The following is a 26,195-nucleotide window of genomic DNA, read 5'->3' on the forward strand; positions in this document are numbered from 1 at the left end:
GAGCTGTCATTTCGGAATTCAAGAGCTATAATTATTCCATAGTTGTCTGATAGCAGAAGACAAAGCTCCAATATACCCCAATTGTATTTTTTTTCTTATCTGTTCCTTTTCTCTTCTTCTTTTCTCTTCATTCAACCCGATTTCGCCATGCTAGACCTTACATCTCCAACATCTCCAGTCCCAGAAAGCAGATGGACCAACCAACTCCCAAACTCGACACAACATAACCCAACAACACCGCGAACACAAGTGACACGACCAAAACAACGCCAAATTTCAAGCACACGACCCTCACTCTCAACCTCAAATCCCACACCCCCACCATTTCGCAACGTCTCAGCCTGTAACCGCTGCCGCCTCCGCAAACACCGCTGCGACCAGCGCCTTCCACGCTGTGAATCCTGCGAAAAAGCAGGCGCCCGCTGTGTGGGCTATGACCCTCTCACTAAGCGCGAGTTACCACGCAGCTATGTCTCTTTTCTTGAAAGTCGCGTCGAATATCTCAAACAGGTCTTGATAGATCATAATATCGATTTCAAGCCTGCGACTGCATATGATGAGGAAGATACGCTTAGATTAGAGTCTGGTGTCGGACGTGAAACTTCACCAGGTGCGAGTTTGAAAGACGGGATTGTGGCGCGGAGTTCTATGTCAGAACAGCGGGATAGCTCGAGGCGGAAGAGAAAGATGATGAGTCCCGTTGGAGAAGAAGAAGAAGAAGAAGAACTTCCCCCGCGACAGATGAAGCGACTTTGTCAATTGAGTTTGCTGCTTAAGGAGTTTTTCAATGATGGGTGTACTCGTCGGCATTGTGATGGGGAACATGACCATGAAGATGAACATGAGCATGAACATGAGCATGAACATGAACATCGGGAAGTTGTCGAAAAAAACAATCATCGAGATCGAGTCCACGATGGACCTCAGCAAACACAGTCCTGGTCACCGCAGAGCTATGAATCCATGGAACATAGCGACAATCATACAATCTCCGGCTCGGAATCTCCTGAATATCCCCAGAGACAATATCATGATCTCAACTCCGGGAATGAGATCTCTTCATTTGATGGGATGTTCGGTTCAACTCGCGGTCCCAGCGTTTACGGGATAGACACGCAGCCGAGGATCAAACTTGGTCCTGATTTGGTGGATTTCGAGTTTGATATGCCGGAAGCCAAGCCATCCTTTGCGGTTGCCGGGAGGAATAGGAGTGGGAATACTGCCAGGCGCTGCCAATCCTTGTCAGATAAAGAGCAGGCTGATGCAGATGCGAAATTTGATATTGGGGCTGAACTTTTGCGGCAGCGGACTGAGAAGGCGAATTATGATTTGTTGGATGAGTTTCTTGTTGGTTGGAGGGATAGTGATTGAGCGGTTTGTGTATATATTTACTAACTTACTTATTTGTGACGATGCCATGTATATCTTGTTTTATAATGGATTATTGGACTACTACTTGCATGTCAAAGCTGCTGACCGATTTAGTATGCAAACACCAACGCCTAGAAGCTTTACATAGATGGATCAAGGCCAATTTTGGTCTGATCTATATTTGTGAACTAATAAAGTCCACTATATGACTCGAACATTTTTAGTACTGTCTAATATCATGGTGTATCACCGTGCCTTAAGCATGACCGAACAAGAAACCGATTGTGATGGACATTATCAGAGATATTTTACATCATATTGAACGGAAACCAACGATAAAATATGATTGAGTTTCACGATAGTCCATTATTGGTCCCTCACGCTAAACGCCACTACGGCAACCTATGAAGAGCCAATGCATAATAGACACCCCTGATAAACAGCAAAAGCCCTAATCACTTCTCGGACGGCTCGAAGTTTTAAAAGAATTTAACCATTACCTCGGATTATAATAACAGTAAATCTCCCCAACAGTTTGACGTATGAATGAAGGCCAGTGTTTATTAATTCTGTGTAAAAGGTACCAATACATCACGCCTCAGCACCCCGTCGCCTCCGCAGATCCAGATATTTCGCCGCATAATCATTTGCCAAGACAGGGTCACCCGTAAGATGCATAACAGTAGCCTTCTTAGCCATCATCTCCGTCTGGCCCTTAATATCTTCAATCTCCTCGAAGTGATCATACGCCGAATCGATATACCCAAGAGCCCGATTGACATACTCTTTCCTTGTAGACGTCGAGTCCCGACCCTGTAGTCTCCACAACTCACCGGCAATACCCATATTCGCATCCACAAGAAGCGAATACGCCTGCGCAATGAGTGCGTAGTCGTCTGACTCCAGGATTTGTGGCATAATGCTCTCGACCAGCTCGCCTGTAGCTTCAAATTCGTGAAGGCTTAATAGGACTGTGGCCAGCGTGCAGATAGCCGCCCAGAGGTCGGCTAGGACCTTTGAGCGATGCGCGATGTTAGCTGCGCGCATTGCTAGCGAGAAACCCCGTTGCGGCTGCCCGGATTTCCCGAGGATTTGCGCTTTTAGACAGAGAAGCTTGATTTGAGAGTGGACGTCGAAGTTCTCGGGTTGCATGGCGTGGGCGGCTTGTTCGACCATTCTTAGGGCGCGTCCGTAGTCGCCTTGGCGGATCGTGAATTCTATCGAGTGGAATGCTAGGAGGAGGCGCATGTCGAAGTCTAGGAGTTGGACGGCTTGGAGTTGGGAGAGTATGTGTTCCACTGCTACTTTGTCGTCGCTGTTGTGTGTTAGATTGGATGTGGCTTGGTTGGTGTGGAGTACTTACCGGCAGATTTGCCGTTGTAGTTGTAGGAGCCCAGAGTAATACGTCCAGGCGTTGTTGTATTTGAAGGCTCGCAGCTTTTCTGGCTCGATTTTGTTCATTCGTGCAGATGCTTCTTTGTAGTTTCCTTTTTGTGCTAACTGTAGAGAGTAATCAGCTGTCTGTCATGAGTCACCAATGGCACAGCCAGTTCACATACTATTTGGCAGTTTCGGAATGTAATCTTGACAAAGTCATCATGAGGTTGGCCCTCCAAGTAGCACTCGCGAAATACTTCGGTATTTAGCCAAGAAAGGTGAGTAGCTCCTATATTGTTCAGTTAGCATGGTTATCGCCACATTTGATTCTCAAGAATCATACCTATCCGAGCGTACATGGAGCCTTGTAGCAGCATGTATGCACCCGTAGGTGTTGTGAGGCTTTTTGTCACATTAACGTGAGATGCTCGCACAAAAGATTCCACGATCGACGCAAGACTCTCTCCCTTGTAAAGATCAGTAACTTCCATTTTTCAGAGCCATGCAAGATCCGTACCTGCTGCATCTCCAACTTAGCCTCGCTTAGCAATGTAGTACTCATCAGAGACCACATGTCGGTCTCCTTAGACTTGGCTTTGAGGAAAGCGAGACCCTCCTTCTCATTACCCAACATCCCGCTGTTTTGAACTTCTCGCATCTGCACCGGAAAAGCCTTGCCGAAGTGATACAGCCAGCTCATACAGAAGTTCAGGCAATTCATATCGTGCGACTCGCGGGCGATTGCGACCGCCTCTTGCACGGCTGAAATGGCTTCATTGAAGCACTCGAAGTCCGCTTGGATGATTGCTAAGTTCAGGAGGGCGAACTGATACGCACTTCGATCAAGATTTGTGTGCATGTTGTAGTCGAAGTACCGGTGCAGGTTATCAAACGCTGATGTGTAGTCCCCAGCCCTCCAGGCGTCGAGATATCTAGATGTTATCAGCCACCTGGTAAATGCCTTCGTGCATCGGAACGTACTCTAGGTAGTACATCAACACCGGCGTTGTTGACTCCGAGGTTATGATGTGTTTCAATTGAGCTCTCATTTCGTCTGGAACTCTGCCTCCCATCCCTGTATCTGTTAGCACATGAGCATGATACACTGGAGGAGAACGTACTTTGCAATTCACCGACTTGGAACTCAACCAATCTCTCTGCATCTTTGATGCTGACCACACCCTCATCCTCTTCGTCATATTCGATATTGCCGTACACTACCTGTGACAGGTGGCTCGTGGAATCCAGTCCCAAAGCACGAAGATTGACATCAACGGTTTTCCCCTCAGCTCCCCGATGCCTGCGTGACCAATAGGTGTAGGTTGGAAGACGGTACTTGACAAAGCCAGTCCAGAGTTTCACAGAATCATGAAACTGCAACCGCGTGTATTCAAGATATGATCTGCGCACGAACGCGCCCAGTGGCGAACTCCTCGACAAGCGCATGCGATCTTCGGGTTCCGGGGCAAGCCCATTGTCCCTGTCTTGGATTTGCTCATCGCGTGATTTGGCCAGCAGAGATGGAATCACATCGCTGAAGAATGTCTCCAGCGCATCCATTGAGTCGAGGGACCACAGGTTCTTCAGAAACAGGTCCCAAAGCGAGCGCCCAGGAACAGAGGACTCATGACCAGCGAGACAGACCTCGAGCTCTGCAATGCTTGGCAAGTAGTGCTCCTGCCATTGCTTATCGGCAGGGTCGAGCGGAAATAGACCCGCGGTCAAGAACGAGAGGACGTGGATGGCAGACGAGTTGGGAACAACACCATCCGTATAGAGTGTGACCAGACACAGCAGCGAGACCCTCCAGGGAGTCAAATAACGCGTCATTTTGTGTCCGCTACTGCTGTGCCATCTTGCAGTTCCTGTGTATCAGCAATGAGCTTCTCAAGGGCGCGTTGCGATATAAATGATCGCCTGAGGCAACAAGGCCGAAATCGGGACCCCGCCAAAATTCGGGAAAAAAGTGACGATGACGCAGAACTTCTTCAGCACAATTCACCATGTCTCAAGCTCTGACTACCACTGACCTGCAGGGTGCCCTCCCCCTCATTGCCCGAGGCAAGGTCCGCGACCTCTACGAGATTGACGACAAGACCCTCCTCTTCGTTGCGAGCGATCGCATCTCCGCCTACGATGTGATCATGGAGAATGTACAACCCCCACCACAGTTCAATTGCAATTGCGACTCTCTTGCCATAACGTACAATTGATCTACTCGCTAACACAATCAACAGGGTATCCCCAACAAGGGCGTCCTCCTCACCCTCTGCACACGAACATGGTTCAACGCCCTGAAAGAGGCACACCCTTCCCTACGCACGCACTTCCTCACTCTCGACCTCCCGCCCCAGATCCCGGAGTCCTTGCGCCCAGTCCTGCAGAACCGCAGCATGCAAGTGCGCAAGCTGAAGATCCTTCCCATTGAGGCTATCGTCCGCGGATACATCACCGGCTCGGCTTGGAATGAGTACAAGAAGGCTGGCACTGTGCACGGCATTAAGGTCCCTGCGGGTTTGCAGGAGAGTCAGGCTTTCCCTGATGGTCCTATCTACACACCCAGCACGAAGGCTGAGCAGGGCGAGCATGATGAGAATATCCATCCTGATCAGGGTATGTATATGTACAGCTTGGACGACTCCGCGGAGGCGGTCTTTTGTCTGATTTTGAGAATTGGTGGGTTTTTATAGATACAAGGAACTGACATTTCTGTTACAGCTGCCGCTATCCTGGGCGAACACGCCGAGACTGTTGCCTCGCTGGCTATCCAGCTCTACAAGACCGCGCACGAGTACGCTCTCGAGCGAGGCGTGATCATCGCCGATACCAAATTCGAGTTTGGTGTCGACGAAGAGACTAACGAGGTGGTTCTCGCCGATGAGGTTTTGACGCCTGACTCATCCCGCTTCTGGCCTAAGGATTCCTATGCTATCGGTCGGGGCCAATCCAGCTTCGACAAGCAGTTCTTGCGTGACTGGCTGGTCCAGGAGGGTCTGAAGGGTAAGGAGGGTGTGCGCATGCCCGAGGATATTGCTCTCAAGACTGCTGAGAAGTATAAGGAGGCTTGGGAGAAGATCACCGGTGGTAAATAGAGCGACCAAGTATAGACGCTATCTATCGAGTAATTCACTCGAGTCTACGCCTTATGTATTTCTTGAATGAGTCAGGATGAAATGAAACTACAATTCATGTCCAAATTGTTATACTGTCCCTCTAGACGGGAGTAACAAAGCCGAGATCCCACCATGGGTAATATACACATACAACAGCTATGAATGAGATCACTCATCCCACTCCCCTTTCAATCCCTTGAGCCCCTTCTCCTTGGACCGCTGCTCCTGCTGCTGCCGCTGTTCCCTCTCAGGCTTCGGCGCGGGCTCCTCAGTCCAACCCGTCCGAACACCCTCATCAATAGGCAAGGCATCCGCACCGCAAATCCGCACCTCCTCTTCATGCTCTGCTTCACCCATCCCATTAGTCGCCCAGATTTTATGAATGCGCAAATCAAACGGCCCCTCCACTCGATCCGTCAAGCCAATACCGATACTCTTAATGCGCTGGCGCATCAGCGATGTCTGAGGTTCGATGACGTAGCCATGATTCGTGCGAACAAACGAGTTGAACGGCAATAGAACAGTCTCCCATCCCGTTCCCCCAGATGTCGTCGTACTAGTCGATGATGCAAGGATTGTGGATTGGGGCGGTACATCTGAAAGTGCCGCGGGCATACCCTCCGGGTAAAGTTCGGCTAGAGACTCGGGGTTGTCATTATGATCTTCAGCGTCGCGCACACGATGGTGTTTCGTGTATAGTCTGTGCTGGTGGATATCCGTTTCGACGATGGAGTCACTCTGAACGTTAACGGTGTATCGTCGACCATCGGATTTAATCCGTAAGGCCAGATACGAGTATGGATCGACATCCCAGAACAGGCGACCGAAAAGCCAAAGGCCTCTGTCTTGGTTGCGGAAGGCGGCATAGCCTGTGCATGTGCCAGTGATTAGCCTTTTGAGTCTTCTCTGACCGCCTATCGGCAACGAGCTTGGGCTGGAGATTTGTAGATTTACCGGTTCTTTCAACGCGCCAGTTTTCTGGGAGCTTAGTTGAGATGGTGCCGTGGAACCGGGCATGCGAAGGTGTGTTTGTTGAAGGGTCTGCTGGCTCGAAGTCTAAGCTGGCGGTGCTGAAGCCTCCTACGGCGCGGTCGGCCATGGTCTTGCAGGCTTTGACTTCGCTTTCATTTTCGAAGTTGAGGATTGAGTAAGGTTTCGTGGGTGTGTGGAGGGTTTCTGTGTTCCAGGCTGGTTCCTTGTTAGTCGGCGTGATTGGTATGTCACTTGCGTGTAATTTACCGATTTTGGATAGACGACCGAGTTCGTCAGCGCTGCGTCTGAAGAACCCGCCTTGGGCTAGACGTTTCGTTGGGAACATTTTGAGGAGTTGAAGAAGAGAGATGAGGTCCAGAGCTCGGGAGCTGGAGATGCCGCCGGCCAGCATCCGAGGTGGCGTGGATTGATCCGATAAGAGATAAGTTAACTTCACTTCACTTCACTCTACTATATGTGTACTATACTGACTGCACTACTACTCTCCCTAGATTCAAAGGGTTTATTAGTCTGATTCTTTTGGTTTCTCTCACTCTATCACTTTATCACGTCATGGTCTTTCTTGGTAGTCCTGCAACTGAAGTTACCAAGCCCGGTATTCCTGAGGTTCAGCGTACTCTATATCGACAGCAGATGTATAATAATCAGTAGAATAGTTCCATTGTATACTTCAGGGGGTGGCAATTTTCCTCCCACGTAAAATTGAGGGAATGGTTTGTGTATATGCAACTGCCATCTAGGTGCCGTCTACTGACGACATTCTGATCAGTACGTCTCTCGTCTGATACATGGCTTCAGGCCGACATTCAAGACAGTCCTCTGAGAGCCAATCAAATACTGCATGGTCCTTATTCCCTGGCCGATAAACAACTCTATAAAGAGTCATGAGTGTTGGAAATACCACCTCGATACCAGGAAAAGGCTGGCTCTAGCTCATACTCGAAGGTCACGATACTCTATCCATGGCTATTGCTATGTGATAATATAATTGTAATTTTTGATTGGCAGCAGCAGAAGAGTCATGATGGGACCTTTGGTTTACCTCTGCTCTTCTAAGGGCTGGCCTCTCTGCCCACCTTTTCATATAAGGCCCTCGTCGCCCACTGTCCTCCTCCCTTCTCTTTCTCTCTCTGTGTTCATATTTCCTACTAATCCGTTTCATCTATCCTACTCGTTCGCTTACTCATTCATTCGTTCGTTATTTGCACTTTAGCAATACTCTCGTTTAGCAGTACAAAAAAAAAGATTCAGTCAGTGTTATACTATATATCAAACATGGTCATTCAGCACATCACCTCCGGTGCTGAGGAGCCCAAGACTCCTGAGTCCAGTGGCTGTGGCTCTGAGTCAAATGCCTCTGAAACTGCACATGATACCCGCAAGAATGGCATCAAGCATGTCGAATATGTCCCTCGCGACCCTAGTACTCCTGATCAGAGTACTTCCGGACATAACACCCCAGAATCACAAACTAAACCGAATGGAAGCGGCTACCAGCCGAGATATCCTCGGCGTGCGGATCGCATAAATCAAGCCATTACGGCTAAGAACGCCCAGTGCTTCTTTGACCACTCATGTTCTATCTTTGTTGGAAAGTGAGTGTCCCTCGCTCTGACTAGTCATGAAGTATATACTAAGGCTACTCAAGTCTGTCTACCAAAATTGTTCCTGCACGTATGGAGGAAGACCTAATCAAGACATTCTCCGAGTTTGGTCAGTGCTGGGTCAAAGTCAAGGAAGGCAGACAGAAAGCCCTACCTGGCGCGTTTGTGGTATTTGATGTAAGTGATACCGAGTGTTCAAGCGTATTGATAGAACACAACTGACACTTACTAGAACCCCGAGTCTGCACAAAAGGCCATCGAGCAGTACCCCGGGATCCAACTGCATGATCGCACACTGAGGGTTGAACCTGCTGCTTGTAAACGTAAGTTCCTTCCACCTTCTTTCTTCTTCCCCAATCTCACCTTTCCTAACTTCTATCAGGCGACGCCATCATTGGACACCACTCCGGACAGCCCATTACTGAGTACGACATTGCTTACGCCCTCAACAGCTGGGGTTCTCTTGAGAACGTCATCATCGAGCAGTCACTGAACTCAGGCGAGCCTCTTCAGGTAGGCCGAGTCACTTTTGCCTTCCTCGGCGACTACGAGGAAGCTGTCAAGGTACGCTCTTTCCCTCTTTCCCTCTCTTTCGCTAAGCTGTTTGCTAACGGTAGTAGGATTATTCCGACGAAACCTTCTATCTGCATCCCCCCATGGATTCCCAGAGATCTCCGGGCAATCAGGCCGGGCGAGCCAATAACCAAATGGCACCCCGTGGCAACGGCCAGAGATTCAACAACAACCACAATAACCGTCCCAGAGGTGGTCGTCAGTTCCCGCCTCGTGGAGGTAATGCCCGCAGTAACTATGGTGGAAGCAATCGATACTCCAACGGCTACGGAAATCATCAGAACATGAACGGTCCAACCTCCCCAAACGGTTACAATGGCCAGGGCTTCGCAAACAATAACGTTCCAGCCGGCTTCCCGATCAACAACTTCCCGAACAATCACTTCCCTGGCCACGGCTACTCCAACAGCAGTGGCTTCCATCAAAACCATCCAAACAATTTTCAAGGCTATCCCAACCAAGGCTTCCCGGCTCCAGGTCCTTTCCCTGCTGCCCAGCCTATGATGTTTAACCCCCAGATGCAATTCCAAGAAGGCCCTCCTGCACCATACTACACTGCCGAGCCTTTCCCGCCGGTTTACCCTTTCATTGTTCCCAACCAACCCGGCTTCCTCCCACAACCACCTCTGCAACACATGCCTCAGCAAATGCACATGGCTAACGTGGGTCCTGGTTCTGGTTCATATCTGCCTCCCATCACGACTGGCCCTCTCATTGTCTCCAGTCAACCAATGCATGACATACAACCTAACCAACATTCACCACCATACTACCCAGATTCATACATGGCTGACAATGGATACACTGGCATGCAAAACGACTGGCACAGCCCCTCAACTGGCTATGGTTTGCAAGAGGGGTACACCCACAAACAACCTATTAACAACCTGCCCGGCTTGCACCGAGAGACCGCTTCCAGCTGCCGATCTAGCAGTGATAGCACTGCCCCCAGCAGCCCTAAGGAAAAGGGATGTGAGCGCCCCAAGCGCCAGGGTCCAATAATTGACTCCGAGATTCCTCGTCTGAACCCTGTGCGCCATGCTGACACCGATGGAAGTTCTGACCTTCCCCCTACTCAACCTGATTACTCTGAGAGTGGTATCGTCACTGCCACACCTTCCGAGCCTCTGGGTGATGTGGAAAAGGAAGACGACACGCAGACTGCTGTGAGCGAGCCTGTTCAGAGCTCGCGCGATACCGTTGAAGCTCCAGCTCAGGATAAGAAGGAAAATCCAGATGATGAAGCGCCCAAGGACGAGACCAAGCAGCTGCTGGCAGCCCCGCCCAGTGTTGAACAAGTTGCTGATCGGAAGGGCAAGGGAGTGCTCCGCTCCATCACTCCCAAACTTGAGTCCAAGTTGATACCCACTATTCCCTTGCATGCTAAGAGAGCTGCATACGGAGAAGGAAAAGCGGCGAGTCTGGAATCTCCAACTAAGACCGACCCTTTCGATTCGACTCCAACCAAGACGCCGGCCAAGCCTGAGGCCTTTGCATCGACTACCATTAACACTCCAACTAAGACTTTAATCAAGGCTGAGTCCTCTGCATCGGCAGCCCCCAAGACGCTAGCTCCAACCGAGCCCAAGAAAGCAGTTGCCCTCGAGATACCCACCACAGTTGAGCCCCAGAGAACTATTCCCAGATACTCTGCCACAGCGAGCTCCTGGAGATCAGCCGCTCCCGCCTCCATAAAATCTCACAGTCCCAAGTCAGTAACTGCCCCAAAGCCACCCAGTGCCTTTACCAATGTCGAATCCCAGGATCAACCAGTTCCAAAGTTCCTCCCTACCGCTAAGCCCGGGGAAAAGTCCTCCTCCAATCTTCCGAGCAAGCCACCCGCCCCCGATCTAACCAGAGATGTCACCACGGGCAATTCTCAGGCGCACGAGGACGTCAAGGGAAAGGGCAAAGCTTCAGAGACAGAGCAGGAGGAAGAGAAAGAGGAAGCATCTGAACCAGCAGCAAAAACCAAAGAGGAGCTTTGCGTCGAAGAGGAAATACGAATGGATGCACTTATCCGCGAGCGTTTTGCTAACCGCACGCCCCTGCCACAAGATTTTATGCCCAAGGAATATGCTATGGAGGAAATTGTAATGGACAAGGCAACGGAGCTGGAGATTAGTTTGGAAGAGGCGTGGCTGCTAGCATTCATCATGGAAATGGAGGATGAACAAAGGAAGAAATACGTCAATGCAGATGATGCTGACGAAGAGACCCCAAACGAGGAAACCGCCAACCAAGAGAACGCCAATTATGAGGATTCTCCTCCTCCTACTCCTGCGCTCACGAACGGTCCATCTGCTTCATCGCGGGATGAGGATGAGCCGATCAATGTTTGGGACGAAGAATGGAATGACCACAACTAAGTCAGTGTTGAAATGGATATGGAAACGGAGATGGATACGTCAGAGGATATGTGCCTTGCTTTGATGATGTTGAGCTTTCTATTGTTATTTTTTTTATGTATTATGGATACCGATCTGCCTGCACTATTGTCATGTCCTTTTTTCTGTTTTTCTGATTTTATTCCCATGGTCTATCTTGTGTTTGTGGACTTCCACGTTAACGGAAATGACAATTAAGAAAACAACCCAAAAAAATGGACTGGGATTATTTATGCAATTTGAAATTGAATCAGGGGTTACCAGCTCGTCGACCCTTTAGTTCTCACCGAAGTAGGAGCAATATGTTTCTGGAATGTGTCCCTACCACATCGGCCTTGTATTGCTTTCCTTGCTTATACACCCATGGATATCTTATTTAACTACAGGATATCAGTTTTAGAGGAGTTTTGTTTGTATCTTGTAGTTTAGATCTTGTTGGATGTAAGAAAAACAAGTACGAATATACTGGCACAATATATCATAGTACACATGGATAATATTAGTAGAAATCGTTTTAGCCATAAGAGCTCGCATACTTGCCCTTGGCGAGGGTATATTGGAGTGGATCGGTGCAATTGTGGCGTGGCATTCTTTAGAATAACGTTGCTTGCTCTTGAATCAGGTAACCCTAGCAGATGTTATGAACTCGACGTCATGAAGAATCCAGTAGAGGACCAAAGTAGGATAGATACGTATATAAACCGAGCTCCACATGCTTATCATTCCTTCCCAAAAATGTGTATTTACGTACTCCGTACTTGTGAGTGTATAAATATAGCTTCATACGACGACTGTCGAAGTCACGAACATCACCCACACTCTTTTGGCGAATTATTTTCATAGGGACTCGGCGTAGTCCCATTCTATTTTTCCATACTTTTTGTTGATCTGATTATAATCGATCTAATAGGATAATTTCTAATTCGACCATGCCGTCTTACGCCAATCTTGCGGCTCTCTCGGCGGCCTTGCTGCATGTGCTTCCTGCCCTTGCAGCCCCTGTGGCCGGTGGCTCTGGTCCCGACGCCTGGGCCGAGGACACATTCTGGGGAAGTTCCGGCCATGGAGATACCGCGAACATCAACATCGATGGAGACGATAGCTACAGCCATGGTGGCCCAGAAGGGGGATATGGAGGGTCTGACAACCACTGCGGCCACCATTATGGTTACCATTCTCCACCGCCGTTCACTACGACTGACTGGTGAGCCTGATATATTGAAAAATTGAAGCCAAGCGGCTAACGATAATATCTTCAGCCCTGTCTCGCCCACTGCCACCGTGACCGTCACTATCGACGGCGACGGCACAGGCTCAGCCACCATCACGGAAATAATCACTGCCTGCACAGCGACTGTGACAACCGGCAACAACAACATCGCCGGATCAACCACCACAGAGACAGAGACTGAAACCGTCGTCTCGACAATCAGCTCGTGCACCGCAACAACCACGGATCTAACAACCGTAACAGAAGACGGCCCAACAGTAACATCAACAATCACAACCCCAGGCCCCGTCTCAACCACAACCGAATACATCGGCACCTCCACTGTCACCGAGCCCGGCGTTACAGAAACTGAAACGGTCACCGATACAATCACCACAACCGACACAAGCACCATCACCAACAACCAGGTCGTCACCGAAATCTCAACCGTCACCTCGACAGACACCAAAACTCTCGAGGTTACGACCACCGTGACGGCGGATGACTGCAGCAACACTGGCGACTCTGGTGGTGGTCTTGATTACGGAACGTGCACCGATCCCACTATCAAGTGGGAGTATGGTCTTGATGGACGTACGGATTACTCTTACACCACCAACAACCAGAACGACTTCCCCTTTGGATCGTCGCCTACGATCGATGCTCCTGCTGATTTGGTCTGCAACCGTCTTCGTAGCCCGTGTAATGCTCCTCAGGCTACTATCGATCAGTGCTATGCTGCTGAGAGTGCCGTTGCTGGTTTGAGTGGGCAGGCGGCTGCGGATACTTGGAATGAGATGATGACTTGATTGCTTTCCTTTGATGTATCTTGGAAAATCATTTCTAGTATTTTGTGTTGGCTTGTGGCATGTACAAGAGGTGGTGGTGTTGTAGAAGGATGAAGTAGAGATTAACTATATATGGGAGCGGAACGGATACTCCCGCTCTAACGGTTTTCCGTCCCAGAGTTTCAAAATCCCAAAATGGTTAGTTAGCCCTAAACCAAGAACTGGAAAAGAATATCGAGGATAAAGAATAGATGCAAAATTAAGTCAAGGCAGAAGTAATAGCCAATAGCAGATCATAGTTGATATTGATGGTTGCAAGTGATATTGATTTCCCCGGCAAAGATAGGAACCACTTGAGTCCTTTCCCTCCTTGCCTAGTTGAAATCAAAATAGAACGCCGAAAAGGAAGCCGGTGGATATATATATACAAAATGCTTCTCGATGCAATCCTGCATGTTGCATGCCATGTCATGTCATAGATACCGAATGCCAGTGTGGTTGAAAGCAGAAGATGATGCACGCCAATGAGATGTCCCGAACAAAACGAAAAGAAGAAAAAAAGAAGAACTGGGCCGAAATGGAGAGCAAAGAGCAGAACAGAACGTGAAATAGATCGGAAAGATTGTCTTATGCAAGCGCTCACGGTAGTAATCGATAAGTAGGAGAGACGTTGAGGTAAGGTAACGGTGGTGAAGGAGAGCGTGGAGTGAAGGGGGAGGGGGAATACGGCGCGTAGGAGTAAAGAGTCGGGTTGAGAGGGTGAAAGGGGAGGGAGAGATGGCGAGCTCTCAAGATCGAGAGACCAAGAATGGGACATGTCGAGAGAAGAAGGTCGGAGAGGAGGCATGGAGATAACCGGGATCGAAGAGATGCTAGCCCTAAATAACCCCTCCAAGAAGATTCGCGACGAGCCATCAAGCTCTCACACGCCGAGCATCGAAATAGCCCAAGTTAACGGCCGTATCATTAACACCCACAAACGGCGCCGCATCCTCAAGCAACTCCCAAGGCCTTACAGGATAAGGCCCAACGACTCTGCCCCGATGTTGAAGACGCAACCGACTCGCCATGCAATTCGTATCATCAGGATATCCACTCGACAAGCTAGACGCCGCAACGGCAGACTGCTGCGCAGCGGATGCACCGACAGCAGGGAAAGGCGCAGGCGTGGGGGTAGGAGTCGACGCTGACGCCGCCGGTGACGGGGCAGAGACGTGCTGTGGATTGACAGAGGACTGATCAGGCGTCGGACCGAGGAGGTAGAGGAAACGGGAGTCATTCTGGAATGGCACGAAAGAGGGACATTTCTCTTTGAGGAAGCGGGCGCATTGGAAGCGGACTTCATCGGAGAAGATATCGATGAGGGAGGCTGCCACGTCGAGGGCGTGGGTTTGAAGGAGGATTCCTGGGCAGGGGCGGTAGTCTTCCGGGGTTGACGTTGGGTGGGGGAAGTAGTCCGCTGCTGGGAAGAGGCGAAGGACATTGCCTGGGAGGCGGGAGAGGGCGATGCAGAAGATTGAGATTAGGAGGCGGAGTTGGTCGTGGGGAGGGTTAGGCTTGAGCGTTTGGGGTTGGTGGATGAAGGCGGAGCGATGGATGACGACCATGCGGAGGAGCGCTGAGAACCAGAATGCGAGGCCGCGTTCGAATTTTGAGCGGGTTTGGCTGGCTGTGCTTTGGGTGTTGACGAGGGTACTGTGCATTGTGATGATCTTGTGCAGGAGTGCGTCCATCTTCTCCACAAGGACTGAGCCGACGGATGAGGTTCCGGACTCGGGGACGCTGCCTGCGAGTTCTTCGATGATGGTGAGATACAATTTGGCTGTTTCTAGTGGCCCCAGCTTGTCGGGTTGATCGGGCGTATCGCTGGTCGAGTCTTCCAAGAGTGGAACAGAGAAGAACTCCTTTTCGGCACGTTCGCGAATCTGTCGAACTGCATCGGGGCTCATCAGCGCAACAAGATCAACCCAATGAAGCCTGTGGGCGCGGGAATCTGCCACAGCCGTCTTGAACATGGCATCGACAATACTGTTGCGATCCTCAGTTCCTGAATCTGCGTGGAATAGTACTTGCAGCTTGAGTTGACAGAATGGAAGCGAAAAGTCGTCGGTCATACTAGCCAGCTTCTCAATCTCGGAAAGAACTGATTTTCCATCTGAGTGTGAATCAATACCCAGAAGAAGATCAAGTGCTTTCTGAACCATACCCAAAGCGGCCGGATACTGCTCAGCGAGCTTTTGCATGCACTTCTGCGCCACACACTCAGGCTTTCTCACGAGAAGATCACGCAGCAATATGACCATCGAGTTCTCCAGATCACTGTACTTGGCCGGAGCATCATCACCGGTATTGGCTGAAGCCGCCGCATCGCAAACGATCTTGAGCGCTTCCTCAGTATTCTTGGTGAGGAATTCCTGTTGTGCTAGCTGGAACCGATAGGAGACCAGATCAAACCGTCTGTTCTCTTTAGTGGAAGGCAAGAGAAGCTGGACGAGGTCTGCCGGCAAGTGAGCTGTATTGGGAATTTTCGCTGGTGTAGACAGCGCAAGTCTCATCGCAAGGGCCAGGAATGCTCGAATGGTAACGCATCCGACACCGATGAGCGGCGGGAGAATCCGTAGCAAAGTAGTACGGTCAGGCGATCGCAGATGGCCACAGACCCAGCGGGCGAGAATGACATCGAAGTGTTTCGGGTGGAAAGACCTCAACTGTGCCAGGTAACGACATGTATCGTTTGCTGACAGTTTCGAATGACCCTCCTCGGCCTCCAGATGTTTCGTCAATGCGCTGAATATCGCGTCCAAAGTGGGCTCATCCATGACATTTCCTGTCAGTAAAATCTGATCCAACTTCTCTCGAAGGAAGGGATCGGTGTCACCGAAGTTGTCGGGGATGTGGTCAGAGACGGGGGAGTACGCAGCCATGATCGACTTGTTTTCCATGCGGGAGAGATCCTGCCGAAGAATTGCAACAGTATTGACCTCGCTCGGAATACGCAAGCCAAGTTCGATCAGAGAGAAAACCAAATCAAGGCCTGGCACGCCGAACCTCTTGATGCCTGCGTATGCATCAATAAGTCGCCGGAAGAGATCGGTTGTAGCGCCGATCACGCAGAGAGAGTCGAAATGGCAGTTTGTGGTATCTGCTACTGATGCAAGGACAGTGCTGTCGGTGCAGCTTGATGCGAAGTTCAATACATCAGCTAACATTGAGATGTCCCCAAATGATTCCAGAATGTCACGGACAATATAGATCTCGGTGGGAGTTAGCGCAGATACCACGGGAACAGCACCAGCAGGGAATGCCGCAGTAGTCGATCTATCCAGATATTAGTGGAGGAAGAACTAGGTAGAAAGAATGTACTCACTCTGCTGCATTTCGATTGTGTTGGGCAATGGCACGGCGTAGCCACTGACCAATTTCCGCCTTGACGGCCCACGTTAGGCTCGACGGTAATGAATCTACTGCCATTGTCGTACGTGCATTGTCACCAAAAATCCCCGGCAGACGTTGGCTGATGATCTCTTTCACATTGTCAATTACGGCATATTCTTCAGAAACAGATAGCCCAGTCCGTGTTTGCAGAGTGTTGCGCAAATTCGCAACGTGTTCTGGAAGACGACCAACGGGAAGTTGCGCGATCAGTCCGATGTCGATTGGTAAGTCCTTTATCTGCAGTTTGTCAGTAATTAGAGGCTTCGCTCCTCCAAGATACAACACTCACATAATGATCTGTGATTGAAGGGCTATTGGTAACACCTCTCGCCATAAGCCACTGAAGATAGCGACCAACTGAGAATGTCTGTGACCTGACAAGCTCAGAGATAACATGATAGATCTGGTCCATGTTCAACTTCTGATTATTCCGTCCACGTGAGAGAAAAGCGAGTATGTGGCTGTCTATGTCCACGCCAGCTGATTTCCATTTTCGAAGAAGGCGAGCACCGATGTAGACCCGGCAGAGGCCATGGCGGAAGGGCGTGGACAGCCATTCCAGCAGCTTGGAGACCAACTCAGCCTTGTCTTCAAAGGTGTCGAAGTAGGAGGACATGGAGGAGATGTCGTGTGCGGAGCGGATGGAATCGAGGTGTCGGATGATGCGTTGATGTGGTGAGCGGTTGTTGGTTTGTTTGGAATGATTTGGCCGCTGCACTCGCGCATTGCGTTCGGCGAGGTTTTGGAATAGGGCTTTTTCACATGCTTTTTCTAGGTCGAGAACCGATGACACTTGTTGTTTATACGTCTCCCAAGTGTTCGGGAGGATCATTGAGGGCGTATGGTCACAAACGAGACGTTTGATGAAGCGAGCAAGTCGATCGATGAGAGGTTGAAGAGAAGCAAGTTTTGCTTCATTTGCCTATGATAACCATTAGTATTGACGGCAGACACATATTGGTTTTCTCAAAAATAACTCACCTGGCGCAGCTTTTCGAGCAGCAGCTCGGCCAGTCGTCGCCCTCTTCGTCGATATCGCATTATACTATTCCAATATACACCGAGCATCAACAGCCAGACGGGGATTGTACCGAGCGAGGCAGCCTCAAAGGATGTCAAAAACCACTCAAGGAAGTGATCATGATCGAGCAGGTTTTCGAAGAACAGACGAGCAGTCAACCCAACACTGCGATAAGAGTAAGCATGCTGTTCACAAGAGGGAAACCATTAACACATACGCATAAGTCATCTTGGCCTTCCAGTCCGAGGATTTTGGCGCGCTGAATACACCCTCGACAAACTGTTGAACATTTGCCGTCCATTCCCGAACCCATTTCGCCTCCAAGCCGACAGCCAGCGCACCGCTTGTGCCTTTGCGCTTGAACGCACGAATCTCATTAGCACCGACACATTTGGCGAGCCAGACAGCGCGTGCGACAGGAATCCATTTCCCGAGGCACTGGTCCAGAAGAACCTTGCCGCGGATACCGTGTGGAATGGTTCGGCTCAGCCTTCGCAGCGGAACAGTTGGATTGGCGAGATCGCGAAGCCAGCCTTCGCGCTTGTTATCTGTGAGAGTGACTCGAGGAGGCGGTTTAAAGGTTGACGGTGCGTGGATGGTGTTGTGGTTCTGCCGTTTCTCTAATGCCGCGGCAAAGACCGACGAGAGCATCTGCAACCCCGTCCGGTGTTTCAACTGCGCGTAAAGAGCTGGTCTTGCGGTATTGGATTCATTCTGGGAGACTTGTGTCCGGTCGTAATATCCTTGTTTCGCGGTTTGCTCGTTGAGGATGTCCTCGGGATGGTTCCCGGTCCATGGGGTGAAATCGGCGGGTTCTGCAGATGTTAGACCGATAGCGACACCCTGCGATATGGCTATCACTTACTTTGGTTCTTGTATACCGGGGCAGCGGAGGGGGTCTCAATGCGATATGGGGTCGTCTGTACAGCGCCGACGGGTGAGCTTTCCCTCGACTTCACAACGGTGGTTGCCGGGGGCTCGACAGCGGGGATCTCCCATGGCTGAGCAGGTAACGGCGGCGGCGATGGAGGCTTCGAACCGGTGCCATCGCCTCGATTCTCGTTGTTCGGAAGTTCCGACACCACGGCTTGAAAGGACCAGAGCGGCCGGCCGCGCCACGACACCGTAGGTCGCGGAGTTGCGCTTCCAGGAGCACTCCTTGCCTCTGCGCTCATAGTCGCACCAGTATCCGTCGCATTTGATCCACCTGGCACATCCAATCTCGGTCGTTTGGGGGGTGGTTCTCGATCCTGCGACTCTGGACCGCCTGCGGTCAGGTCGACGACGGCTGGGCGGATCGGCGGCTGCGGCATAGGCCTGTCGAGATGATCATGGCCTAACATCGCATTCTCAACCCGTCCGGGGCCATTGACCGTTCGTAGAGAAGGGCCCCACGGTTGGCCGGAAGATTGGGGGATCATCTTAGGCTCATGATGCGATATGGGCGAATAATCAGGTCATTCGGGCGATATGTGGGAGGAAACGAATCGTGGGTCAGATCGGAGATACCAAAGTGCAGAACGTGCAGAGATTAGACGAGATTAAGGCGTGATAGGTTGGAGGTGAAGGAAAATGTTAAGGGCTGAAGATCGGGGACTCGGATATAGAGCGGATATGGGGAACAGTCGAAACAAGCAAGTCCAAGAAGCCGAAGTGCTCAGTGTCCAGTTAGGGATCGACGGAATGATTTCCATATCATATGATTAACTACAACTTCAGTGTTACCAAGAATGGAGCCACATCTATTTGCCCCTGATATCCGAGTCTTTACCGAGATGTCCTATCATGCCAGCCAAGTCCGCCAACTCCCGTCAAAGACCGCGCCCCCCCTCCCATGTCCTTGTCCGTGGCGATTTGCCTGTTTCGTTACAAGTCTTAGCCGCGCGGGATTACACTTCCTTTTTCTTCTCTTGATGAAGTTGTTACACAGGTCAAAGAGCAGTCTTGGCCAAATAATCCCCGAGGCTTCAAGTCTGCTTATCAAGTCCACCAGCCACTGTCCACCGTCCACATTCCGTAGAGCGTCGGCCCACCTCCGGAGCACATAACCGATCGACATGAGGTGAGCTGTCACAACCTGGCCTTTGGTCTCCGAGGCATGTTTGACCTGGTTATGCTTTCAGATGCCGTGCAAGGTGCTCTGGCAATCAGACTGCAAGGGGGCTGAAAGTGACCAATGCACAGGCATCACACCGACAGCCAGTTGGACCCGGTCACGACATGTTCTCGGTGGGTAATGCAATGATCTGCTTTGCCGGCCCTCCGTAATATTCGGTATAAGATGTAAGCAAGGTGTAAGAAGTAAACGTAAAGAGAAGTGTCGGAGATATTCAATCCGGGGGTTTCGGAGGGAGGCCCAGACTGGTCTTGGCGTACGGGGTCAGTTCGATCCTTCTTACAACCATCCAACACCAACCATGTCGTCAAAGAAAGATATGCGGAGGGCTGACCTCGGTGAGTGGACTTGATTCCGGTTATTGCAGTCAATTTAACAACCCCAGCCATCCCCTACGTCGATCCTCCCAAGAGCAGCAGCGATGCCGATATCTCCAGTACGCCACGTCTCCAGATAACCCAGCCCCAGGATCAGGACTGATGTTATGCGACAGGCACAATGTCGAGCACCATGCCCATGGCCGCTGTAAGTGCCTCCCCAGCTCGTCGCGATACGTTTGTGCTGACACTTCGCCTCCTAGATGTTCACTCGCAACCGGTAAGCGATACGCGCCGCGCATTTATCACAGGTCAAGAACGAAGAACATTATTAACAACTCGCGGGACACAGTATGATCGGATGGTAAGTGTGAGACAAGCAGTGGTATCGGCCCGATCTGATTCGAATACAGGGTTTCATTCGTCTTTTCGCTCCAGACCTGGCTCGGTGAATCCCCAGACCAGAAGAAGAATGCTGCTACACCGGCTTATATGTCGGTTCTCATGTCCTGTTCGTGTTTCCCATGTGTGCCCCTGCCCCCTTTGCCTTGAAATTCGACTAATATCGTGGTATAGTGATGGCCCTGGTTGTTGTATGTGCCCTGAACAGCATGATATTCGATCTACATGGCCACTGGCATCTTTCTGACCCTATTCCAGACCTACTTCCCGCTCTTCATGCCTCCCCAGGCTCCTGGTGGCCGTGCCGCCGCCATACCGACTCCCCTGCCTTCGGCCTAAACACGCGAATTCGATACCTTTCTACAACAGACATAATACTTTCCTGCAATCTTCACTATATTACAATTGGTAAAGGTGTTGGGTTTGATATAAAGGTTGGGGGGATCCACCATATTGTAACGCTGTACCAATATCCATGAGTTTCGCTCAGACCTCAATATTGCCGCAATCAAAGTCATCTGGGCATAATTGTTTGCCAGTTTAGTTTAGAAGTATTCAGTACATCAGTACACCTCATATTGCCACCTCGTCGTAGATGTACCTGGGCTACACCGCCTGCCCCTCACCGCCTTCCCCACAACGTGACTCTTGCCTCAAAAGGCTCTGCTCTTCTCTCTGATTCTTCCAACATTTCAGCCTCAAGCCTCTCTCCGTTCCACACACACCCCTCGTCTTTCAAAGAGATATTGAATCTCGCCTCTCGTTCTCTCTACCAACAACGCTTTCAAGAGCCGTTTACCACGCAAAGGCCGAGTTTATGTCCATCGAAAACCTCAAGACCTTCGGTAAGTTCGCCACTTTCCCCCTCGCAGCGCGTGTCGGGCTTCAGCCCATTTTCATACATTCCCACGCCTTTGTACACTCTCGACGCGACCTGGAGATGCATCTGCTCCCGGGCTGAGTGTGAGATGTGGATCCCAACTCTCCCCCACCTCGTCTCACCGAGTCTTACTGCGGCGGGGTAATAATTTGGTACTGGACTGAGGCTGACCCTACACCGTCACAGACCCCTTCGCCGAAGCCGACGAAGATACCGGCGAGACCAAACAGTCTCAGAACTATATCCACATACGGATTCAGCGTACGTCCTTGTTCCCGTCCTTCCCGTCGGTCGCTGCCGTCGCGGCTCGCCGGCGCTAAAAGGGGTACCATGCTAACCGTCTTGTTTCACAGAGCGCAATGGTCGTAAGACTCTGACCACTGTTCAGGGTCTGCCTAAGAAGTTCGACCAGAAGAAGATTCTTAAGGTCATCAAGAAGAAGTTCGGTATGTTTTTGGCCTTATTGCTTTTTCTCGTCCGGACTCACACTAACTTGTTTCTCAGCTTGCAATGGCACCATCGTCGCTGACACCGAGATGGGCGAGGTGATTCAACTGCAAGGAGACCAGCGAAAGGATGTCCAGGAGTTCTTGACTGACAAGAAGGAGGGCCTGGAGCTTGATGCCAAGACCATCAAGGTATGTCGCCCCGCTTCCTGCTCGGTAGTATCACCATCTAACCCAGCACTCTCAGGTCCACGGATTCTAATCCCAACAACATGCCTTGTTCCGATCCCCTCTTCCCAGTTTGTCGCCCTGTGAGCGGTGGAATAGGAAGCTTGCCCATGCATCTCTATCCCGCTGGCCTATCTCTGTACTGGCCCTCAAACCGATCAGGAGTCTTGCTTTCTCCCCCCACCACTCTGTGCCTGGCGTAGACCTGGGCCTTGTCGAAATGACCCGCTACACCTGTGTGCGCCGATACCCGCATGGTCGGCAGGAGAGCGGGGGCTCGACCGCTTATCATTAGGACGGGATTATGACGGAACGACGCGTTGGTAGATACCCATTACCTGCTTAGCCAGACAATCTTTTATCTTTTTTTTCCTTATGACTGTGTTCGCATTCGTTTCCTACTTGAGAGGGTTACTTGTTGCTCATTGCCTTGGTCAATTTGTCAACCTGGCTTCTCAGGGAGATCCAGGTGGAACTGGGGCATGCGATGCAGTCTCAACTTTCTTCCCTTCTTCGTACTGTGTTTTTTTAACTATCTGTTTTGTAATTCAGTGCTTTTGCTTGAAAACAAGGAATTTCAACTGTTTATCCAATACTCCAGACGGCAGGCTTGGGTGTAAACGTAGAACGCGAAATGGGATTCCACTCGGGATCTTTGTATTGTGAACTAACCCACCATAAGGACTGATTAGATCTATCCATCATTCATACGCTAAAGAACATGTCCAAGCCCTACCCTGACTCCATCAATTCAGTAGGAGTTAGTCCTAGGGATTATCACTTTCCAACTATAAAATCCTTTGATGCATGAAAGTTCCAAGAGAATTGACCTATCTAGAAAAGAAATCCCTAGGCCAGGGGTATAAAATCGCAACAAAGAAAGACCGTAACAAAAATCCAAACAAAAGTATGAGGAAGAAGACAGCCCTCCAATCCCGAAAATGTACAAAAACCACCACTACCGAACGCTGTAGATCGACTCGAATCGTCATGTTGAAAGCAACTCTGTTGGATATCCTGAAAGAAGAAAGACAGAACAAAGATAAAAAGCAACCCCAAAAGCGAATGAACAACACAGAAAACCTACAACTCCCCGACAACAACCCTCTCATCCGCAATACGCATACGCAGGAAGATAGCAACGGCCCAATCCCACAATTTGCGCGTGATAACGAAAACAGGGACTTCGGGTTCATTTTCACGCGTTAGATGGAGCTGCATGAGGAGTGAGGACATGCTTAGGAAACTTGCTACTGAGACGACTAGCAGGGAAGCTGCTGTTTCGCGTTTTATTGTGGCGTGGTTTTGGGTTGCGTGGTAGACGAATGTTAAAGACTGTATTGCGACATGATCAGTATGTGGATGTGTATGGGTTGGAGGTGGATATACGGTAACGTACAGTTGTTATGGATATCCAGGCCGGTAGGAGTAGTCGAGGGTCCGAGGATGCGCCGGATAGGTAGAGCACCCAAGATGTTATATATGCTATCAGGCCGTTTGTGGTTAACAGGCGGATCACAACGGCTGGCGGTGTGTAGTTTAGAAGCCTGGATTCAAGGATGAGTATGAGGAATAACAGGGAGGGTTTCGAATGACCAACCATCGAGACATCATGCAATCAGCGAAGAAATATGAAAGGTATGCGGATGCGCAGCACTGGTGAGTCTGTCAGTATCAAGACGCATACGAGATTGAGCCCCATATCAATATTAATCAAGATAGACATAGGCCGGGGAGATATAACATACCCACATAATAGCCAAAGCCACCTCCGTCACACGGAATCTCCTCTCAACATCCCATTCCTGTCCAACACTACCAACAATCGCCGCCGCCCACCCCTCCCGTCCCATCCCCGGCCGAATATGCAGAAGCTCAGCCAAGAAGGTAAACGCACATCGCAGCCCCCACCAAGCAGCGGGCAGCGTGCTTAGCGCGCGACAGACCAACAAGGGAATATACCACCTGCGGTCGACACCCAGAATGACAGCCACCCGAGGGTGGAGTGCTGATGGAGCAGTCTGGCCGGCATCGCTGCTGAGTGGGGTACGGGAAGTCGAGGAGGTCGGGGAGGGTGGGACGGCGGAAGATGATGGGGAAGCCACCTCTTTAGCCAATTGGCCTTGCGGCAATGGGGTGGGAGGGTTGAGATAGCTGGGTGGAATAGCTGATCGGAGGTTCAAGTCGGCACGAGATAGGTGTTCGTGGGGAGTGTATGGCGGAGGAGAGGCATTACGTCGAGGAGGAGCCAGCCTTTATTCTGAATCGCGGCATATGCGGCCGCCACGCAATGATTGGAAGGGGTTATTAAATGTGACCGTTGCGATCGGCCTTGAAAAGACTAGGTGTTTTCAAGTTGTTTGTGGCTCCCCTAATCGGGCAGAGATGGGACCCAGTCGATAGCGGGCGGTGTCTTTGCTCCGGGGGCAGTTTAATGACTGAATACTGGGCAGTTTGTAAATGGCACCGAGTAAGCCGGTGGGTAGAGTGGAGAGTGTAAATGGTCTTAGGACCTTGTGAAGGGTCGAGCTTCATCTAAAGTGTTGGACAGGGACTTTGCGGAGTGATTCACGTGACCGCTAATTCCGCGGATTTTGTGCTTCCTAGACATCCAGGAACCACTTCCTTTCGCAACGCAACCACTCGCCATGGCGTCCACACTACGATTGCCTACGGGCACCTCCGCGCGCATTGTGCCGTCTGGGTCCTTCATCGCCCAATCCTGTACGGCTGGTTCATACCAATGTCGGTCCTTCTCACAGACGTCTCAAAACTTGGCTGGCAGGCCCATGAACTTCCGCCAGCCCTCCCAGTCTCAGCCCTCGTTCAAGACTCGCACCAAGGACATGCTGATGAATCAATTGCCAAATGACATTGGTATATTACCCGGAACTTTCGTTAAGCCATTGTGGAGGGATCGGCCTTCCATCTTTGAACATCCGCGCGACAGATTGCACATGGAGTGGACATGGCTCAAGACCCTGTTCACCAACTACGGCAGGTCAGTCTTTCCTCGACATTACAATTATAACAGCATGCTTTGTCTACCTTGTGGCTGTCGCATTGAACAAACGCTGCATGCATCATATACATTGGCAAAGAATATATTTTTTTAACTATAATACAGTTTGCTGCAATATTGCAAGCGGGAGAACAGTTTCCCATTCAACTTCAAGCAGCGTCGTCATATCGCCTCCCAGCTAATGGAAAAGATGTACACTTCATTTGCCCAGTAAGCATACATTGTCCCATCCCACCGAATCCCATTCCTCGAACCCAAAACCAACATCCAAACTTTCAGAGGCAACATTCCCGAGATCCGCCGATTCTGCTGTGAGAGGCTCTCCACACGCCTAGTCCGCCAAATCGAAGCCCGAGACGCATCCGAGAAATTGGAATGGACACTGGTCAAGTACCTGCGCAAGCCCAGCACCAACTTCCTCGGCCTCCGCGTCATGTCAGACCGTGCAACATCCATCCCCGAACTCGCCAACTCCGGCATCCGCCAAATCGTCGTGCGCGTCACAAGTCGCCAGTCTATGGCCACCAGCAAGGTAGAACAACCCAAGAGAGGAGCCCAACCCGTGGAAACTCTTGTCTCCACCAAGGAACAGGACTGCGTTGAGTATATCGTTGTCCAGAACCTGCGCTGGAACGGCAAAGATAATGGTTGGATGCTTTGGGGCCATGTTACCCCGACTACCATGCAACAGATTATGGAAGATCCCTACTTCGCGCCGGGCTTGTCGGCCATGGAGCGCATGGAGCAGATCAAGGAAGCCATGATGAACGGGTCCTCAGGACCTAAGAAATAAGTTCGGAGAGATTTGTCTGAATCGTGACTCCTAGACTTGTTTTTCAGATATTGCATGCCCTAACTCGCCGATCTGGGAACACGCGGATACCTGCAGGATCTATAATCAGGGACTCGAAC

General features: G+C 50.6%; 11 protein-coding genes across 11 annotated transcripts; 7 read left to right on the top strand and 4 right to left on the bottom strand.

Annotated features, from left to right (window-relative positions):
• Positions 1 to 147: 147 nt before the first annotated feature.
• Positions 148 to 1,371, top strand: PENARI_c006G07850 (uncharacterized protein; the record flags this gene model as incomplete). Its single annotated transcript, XM_022630460.1, has 1 exon — positions 148 to 1,371. The coding sequence occupies one exon, from the start codon at positions 148 to 150 to the stop codon at positions 1,369 to 1,371; it is 1,224 nt and encodes a 407-aa protein (XP_022489873.1).
• A 591-nt stretch (positions 1,372 to 1,962) lies between these two features.
• Positions 1,963 to 4,578, bottom strand: PENARI_c006G10131 (putative anaphase-promoting complex subunit Apc5; the record flags this gene model as incomplete). Its single annotated transcript, XM_022630573.1, has 7 exons — positions 1,963 to 2,686; positions 2,735 to 2,871; positions 2,931 to 3,037; positions 3,092 to 3,215; positions 3,266 to 3,680; positions 3,730 to 3,823; positions 3,870 to 4,578. 7 exons carry the CDS (start codon positions 4,576 to 4,578, stop codon positions 1,963 to 1,965), a joined length of 2,310 nt encoding a protein of 769 aa, XP_022489840.1.
• Positions 4,579 to 4,751: 173 nt separating this feature from the next.
• PENARI_c006G03142 (phosphoribosylaminoimidazolesuccinocarboxamide synthase) lies at positions 4,752 to 5,840 on the top strand (the record flags this gene model as incomplete). Its single annotated transcript, XM_022630238.1, has 3 exons — positions 4,752 to 4,901; positions 4,986 to 5,361; positions 5,467 to 5,840. The coding sequence occupies 3 exons, from the start codon at positions 4,752 to 4,754 to the stop codon at positions 5,838 to 5,840; spliced, it is 900 nt and encodes a 299-aa protein (XP_022489467.1).
• A 189-nt stretch (positions 5,841 to 6,029) lies between these two features.
• Positions 6,030 to 7,179, bottom strand: PENARI_c006G06203 (CIA30 family protein; the record flags this gene model as incomplete). Its single annotated transcript, XM_022630386.1, has 3 exons — positions 6,030 to 6,730; positions 6,816 to 7,049; positions 7,101 to 7,179. 3 exons carry the CDS (start codon positions 7,177 to 7,179, stop codon positions 6,030 to 6,032), a joined length of 1,014 nt encoding a protein of 337 aa, XP_022489578.1.
• Positions 7,180 to 8,129: 950 nt separating this feature from the next.
• Positions 8,130 to 11,400, top strand: PENARI_c006G08526 (uncharacterized protein; the record flags this gene model as incomplete). Its single annotated transcript, XM_022630495.1, has 5 exons — positions 8,130 to 8,449; positions 8,503 to 8,635; positions 8,691 to 8,781; positions 8,841 to 9,022; positions 9,079 to 11,400. The coding sequence occupies 5 exons, from the start codon at positions 8,130 to 8,132 to the stop codon at positions 11,398 to 11,400; spliced, it is 3,048 nt and encodes a 1,015-aa protein (XP_022489695.1).
• A 947-nt stretch (positions 11,401 to 12,347) lies between these two features.
• Positions 12,348 to 13,437, top strand: PENARI_c006G05671 (uncharacterized protein; the record flags this gene model as incomplete). The annotated part of the gene is made up of 2 exons (XM_022630349.1): positions 12,348 to 12,622; positions 12,678 to 13,437. 2 exons carry the CDS (start codon positions 12,348 to 12,350, stop codon positions 13,435 to 13,437), a joined length of 1,035 nt encoding a protein of 344 aa, XP_022489515.1.
• An 893-nt stretch (positions 13,438 to 14,330) lies between these two features.
• Positions 14,331 to 19,293, bottom strand: PENARI_c006G06979 (mediator of RNA polymerase II transcription subunit 12; the record flags this gene model as incomplete). The annotated part of the gene is made up of 6 exons (XM_022630420.1): positions 14,331 to 16,734; positions 16,784 to 17,088; positions 17,141 to 17,773; positions 17,833 to 18,037; positions 18,090 to 18,687; positions 18,738 to 19,293. The coding sequence occupies 6 exons, from the start codon at positions 19,291 to 19,293 to the stop codon at positions 14,331 to 14,333; spliced, it is 4,701 nt and encodes a 1,566-aa protein (XP_022489592.1).
• Positions 19,294 to 20,289: 996 nt separating this feature from the next.
• Positions 20,290 to 21,046, top strand: PENARI_c006G11107 (uncharacterized protein; the record flags this gene model as incomplete). The annotated part of the gene is made up of 8 exons (XM_022630613.1): positions 20,290 to 20,326; positions 20,374 to 20,424; positions 20,482 to 20,513; positions 20,569 to 20,585; positions 20,658 to 20,669; positions 20,719 to 20,816; positions 20,882 to 20,898; positions 20,966 to 21,046. 8 exons carry the CDS (start codon positions 20,290 to 20,292, stop codon positions 21,044 to 21,046), a joined length of 345 nt encoding a protein of 114 aa, XP_022489501.1.
• Positions 21,047 to 21,524: 478 nt separating this feature from the next.
• PENARI_c006G01543 (translation initiation factor eIF1) lies at positions 21,525 to 22,295 on the top strand (the record flags this gene model as incomplete). The annotated part of the gene is made up of 5 exons (XM_022630163.1): positions 21,525 to 21,552; positions 21,774 to 21,848; positions 21,941 to 22,033; positions 22,092 to 22,225; positions 22,281 to 22,295. The coding sequence occupies 5 exons, from the start codon at positions 21,525 to 21,527 to the stop codon at positions 22,293 to 22,295; spliced, it is 345 nt and encodes a 114-aa protein (XP_022489616.1).
• Positions 22,296 to 23,344: 1,049 nt separating this feature from the next.
• PENARI_c006G02880 (uncharacterized protein) lies at positions 23,345 to 24,535 on the bottom strand (the record flags this gene model as incomplete). The annotated part of the gene is made up of 5 exons (XM_022630227.1): positions 23,345 to 23,596; positions 23,661 to 23,808; positions 23,862 to 23,917; positions 24,010 to 24,415; positions 24,498 to 24,535. The coding sequence occupies 5 exons, from the start codon at positions 24,533 to 24,535 to the stop codon at positions 23,345 to 23,347; spliced, it is 900 nt and encodes a 299-aa protein (XP_022489664.1).
• Positions 24,536 to 24,909: 374 nt separating this feature from the next.
• On the top strand, positions 24,910 to 26,076 carry PENARI_c006G08335 (uncharacterized protein; the record flags this gene model as incomplete). Its single annotated transcript, XM_022630484.1, has 3 exons — positions 24,910 to 25,262; positions 25,389 to 25,493; positions 25,563 to 26,076. 3 exons carry the CDS (start codon positions 24,910 to 24,912, stop codon positions 26,074 to 26,076), a joined length of 972 nt encoding a protein of 323 aa, XP_022489847.1.
• Positions 26,077 to 26,195: the final 119 nt, after the last annotated feature.

This window comes from Penicillium arizonense (assembly GCF_001773325.1).
Source record: "Penicillium arizonense strain CBS 141311 chromosome Unknown PENARI_contig006, whole genome shotgun sequence".
Taxonomy (NCBI): Eukaryota; Fungi; Ascomycota; class Eurotiomycetes; order Eurotiales; family Aspergillaceae; genus Penicillium; species Penicillium arizonense.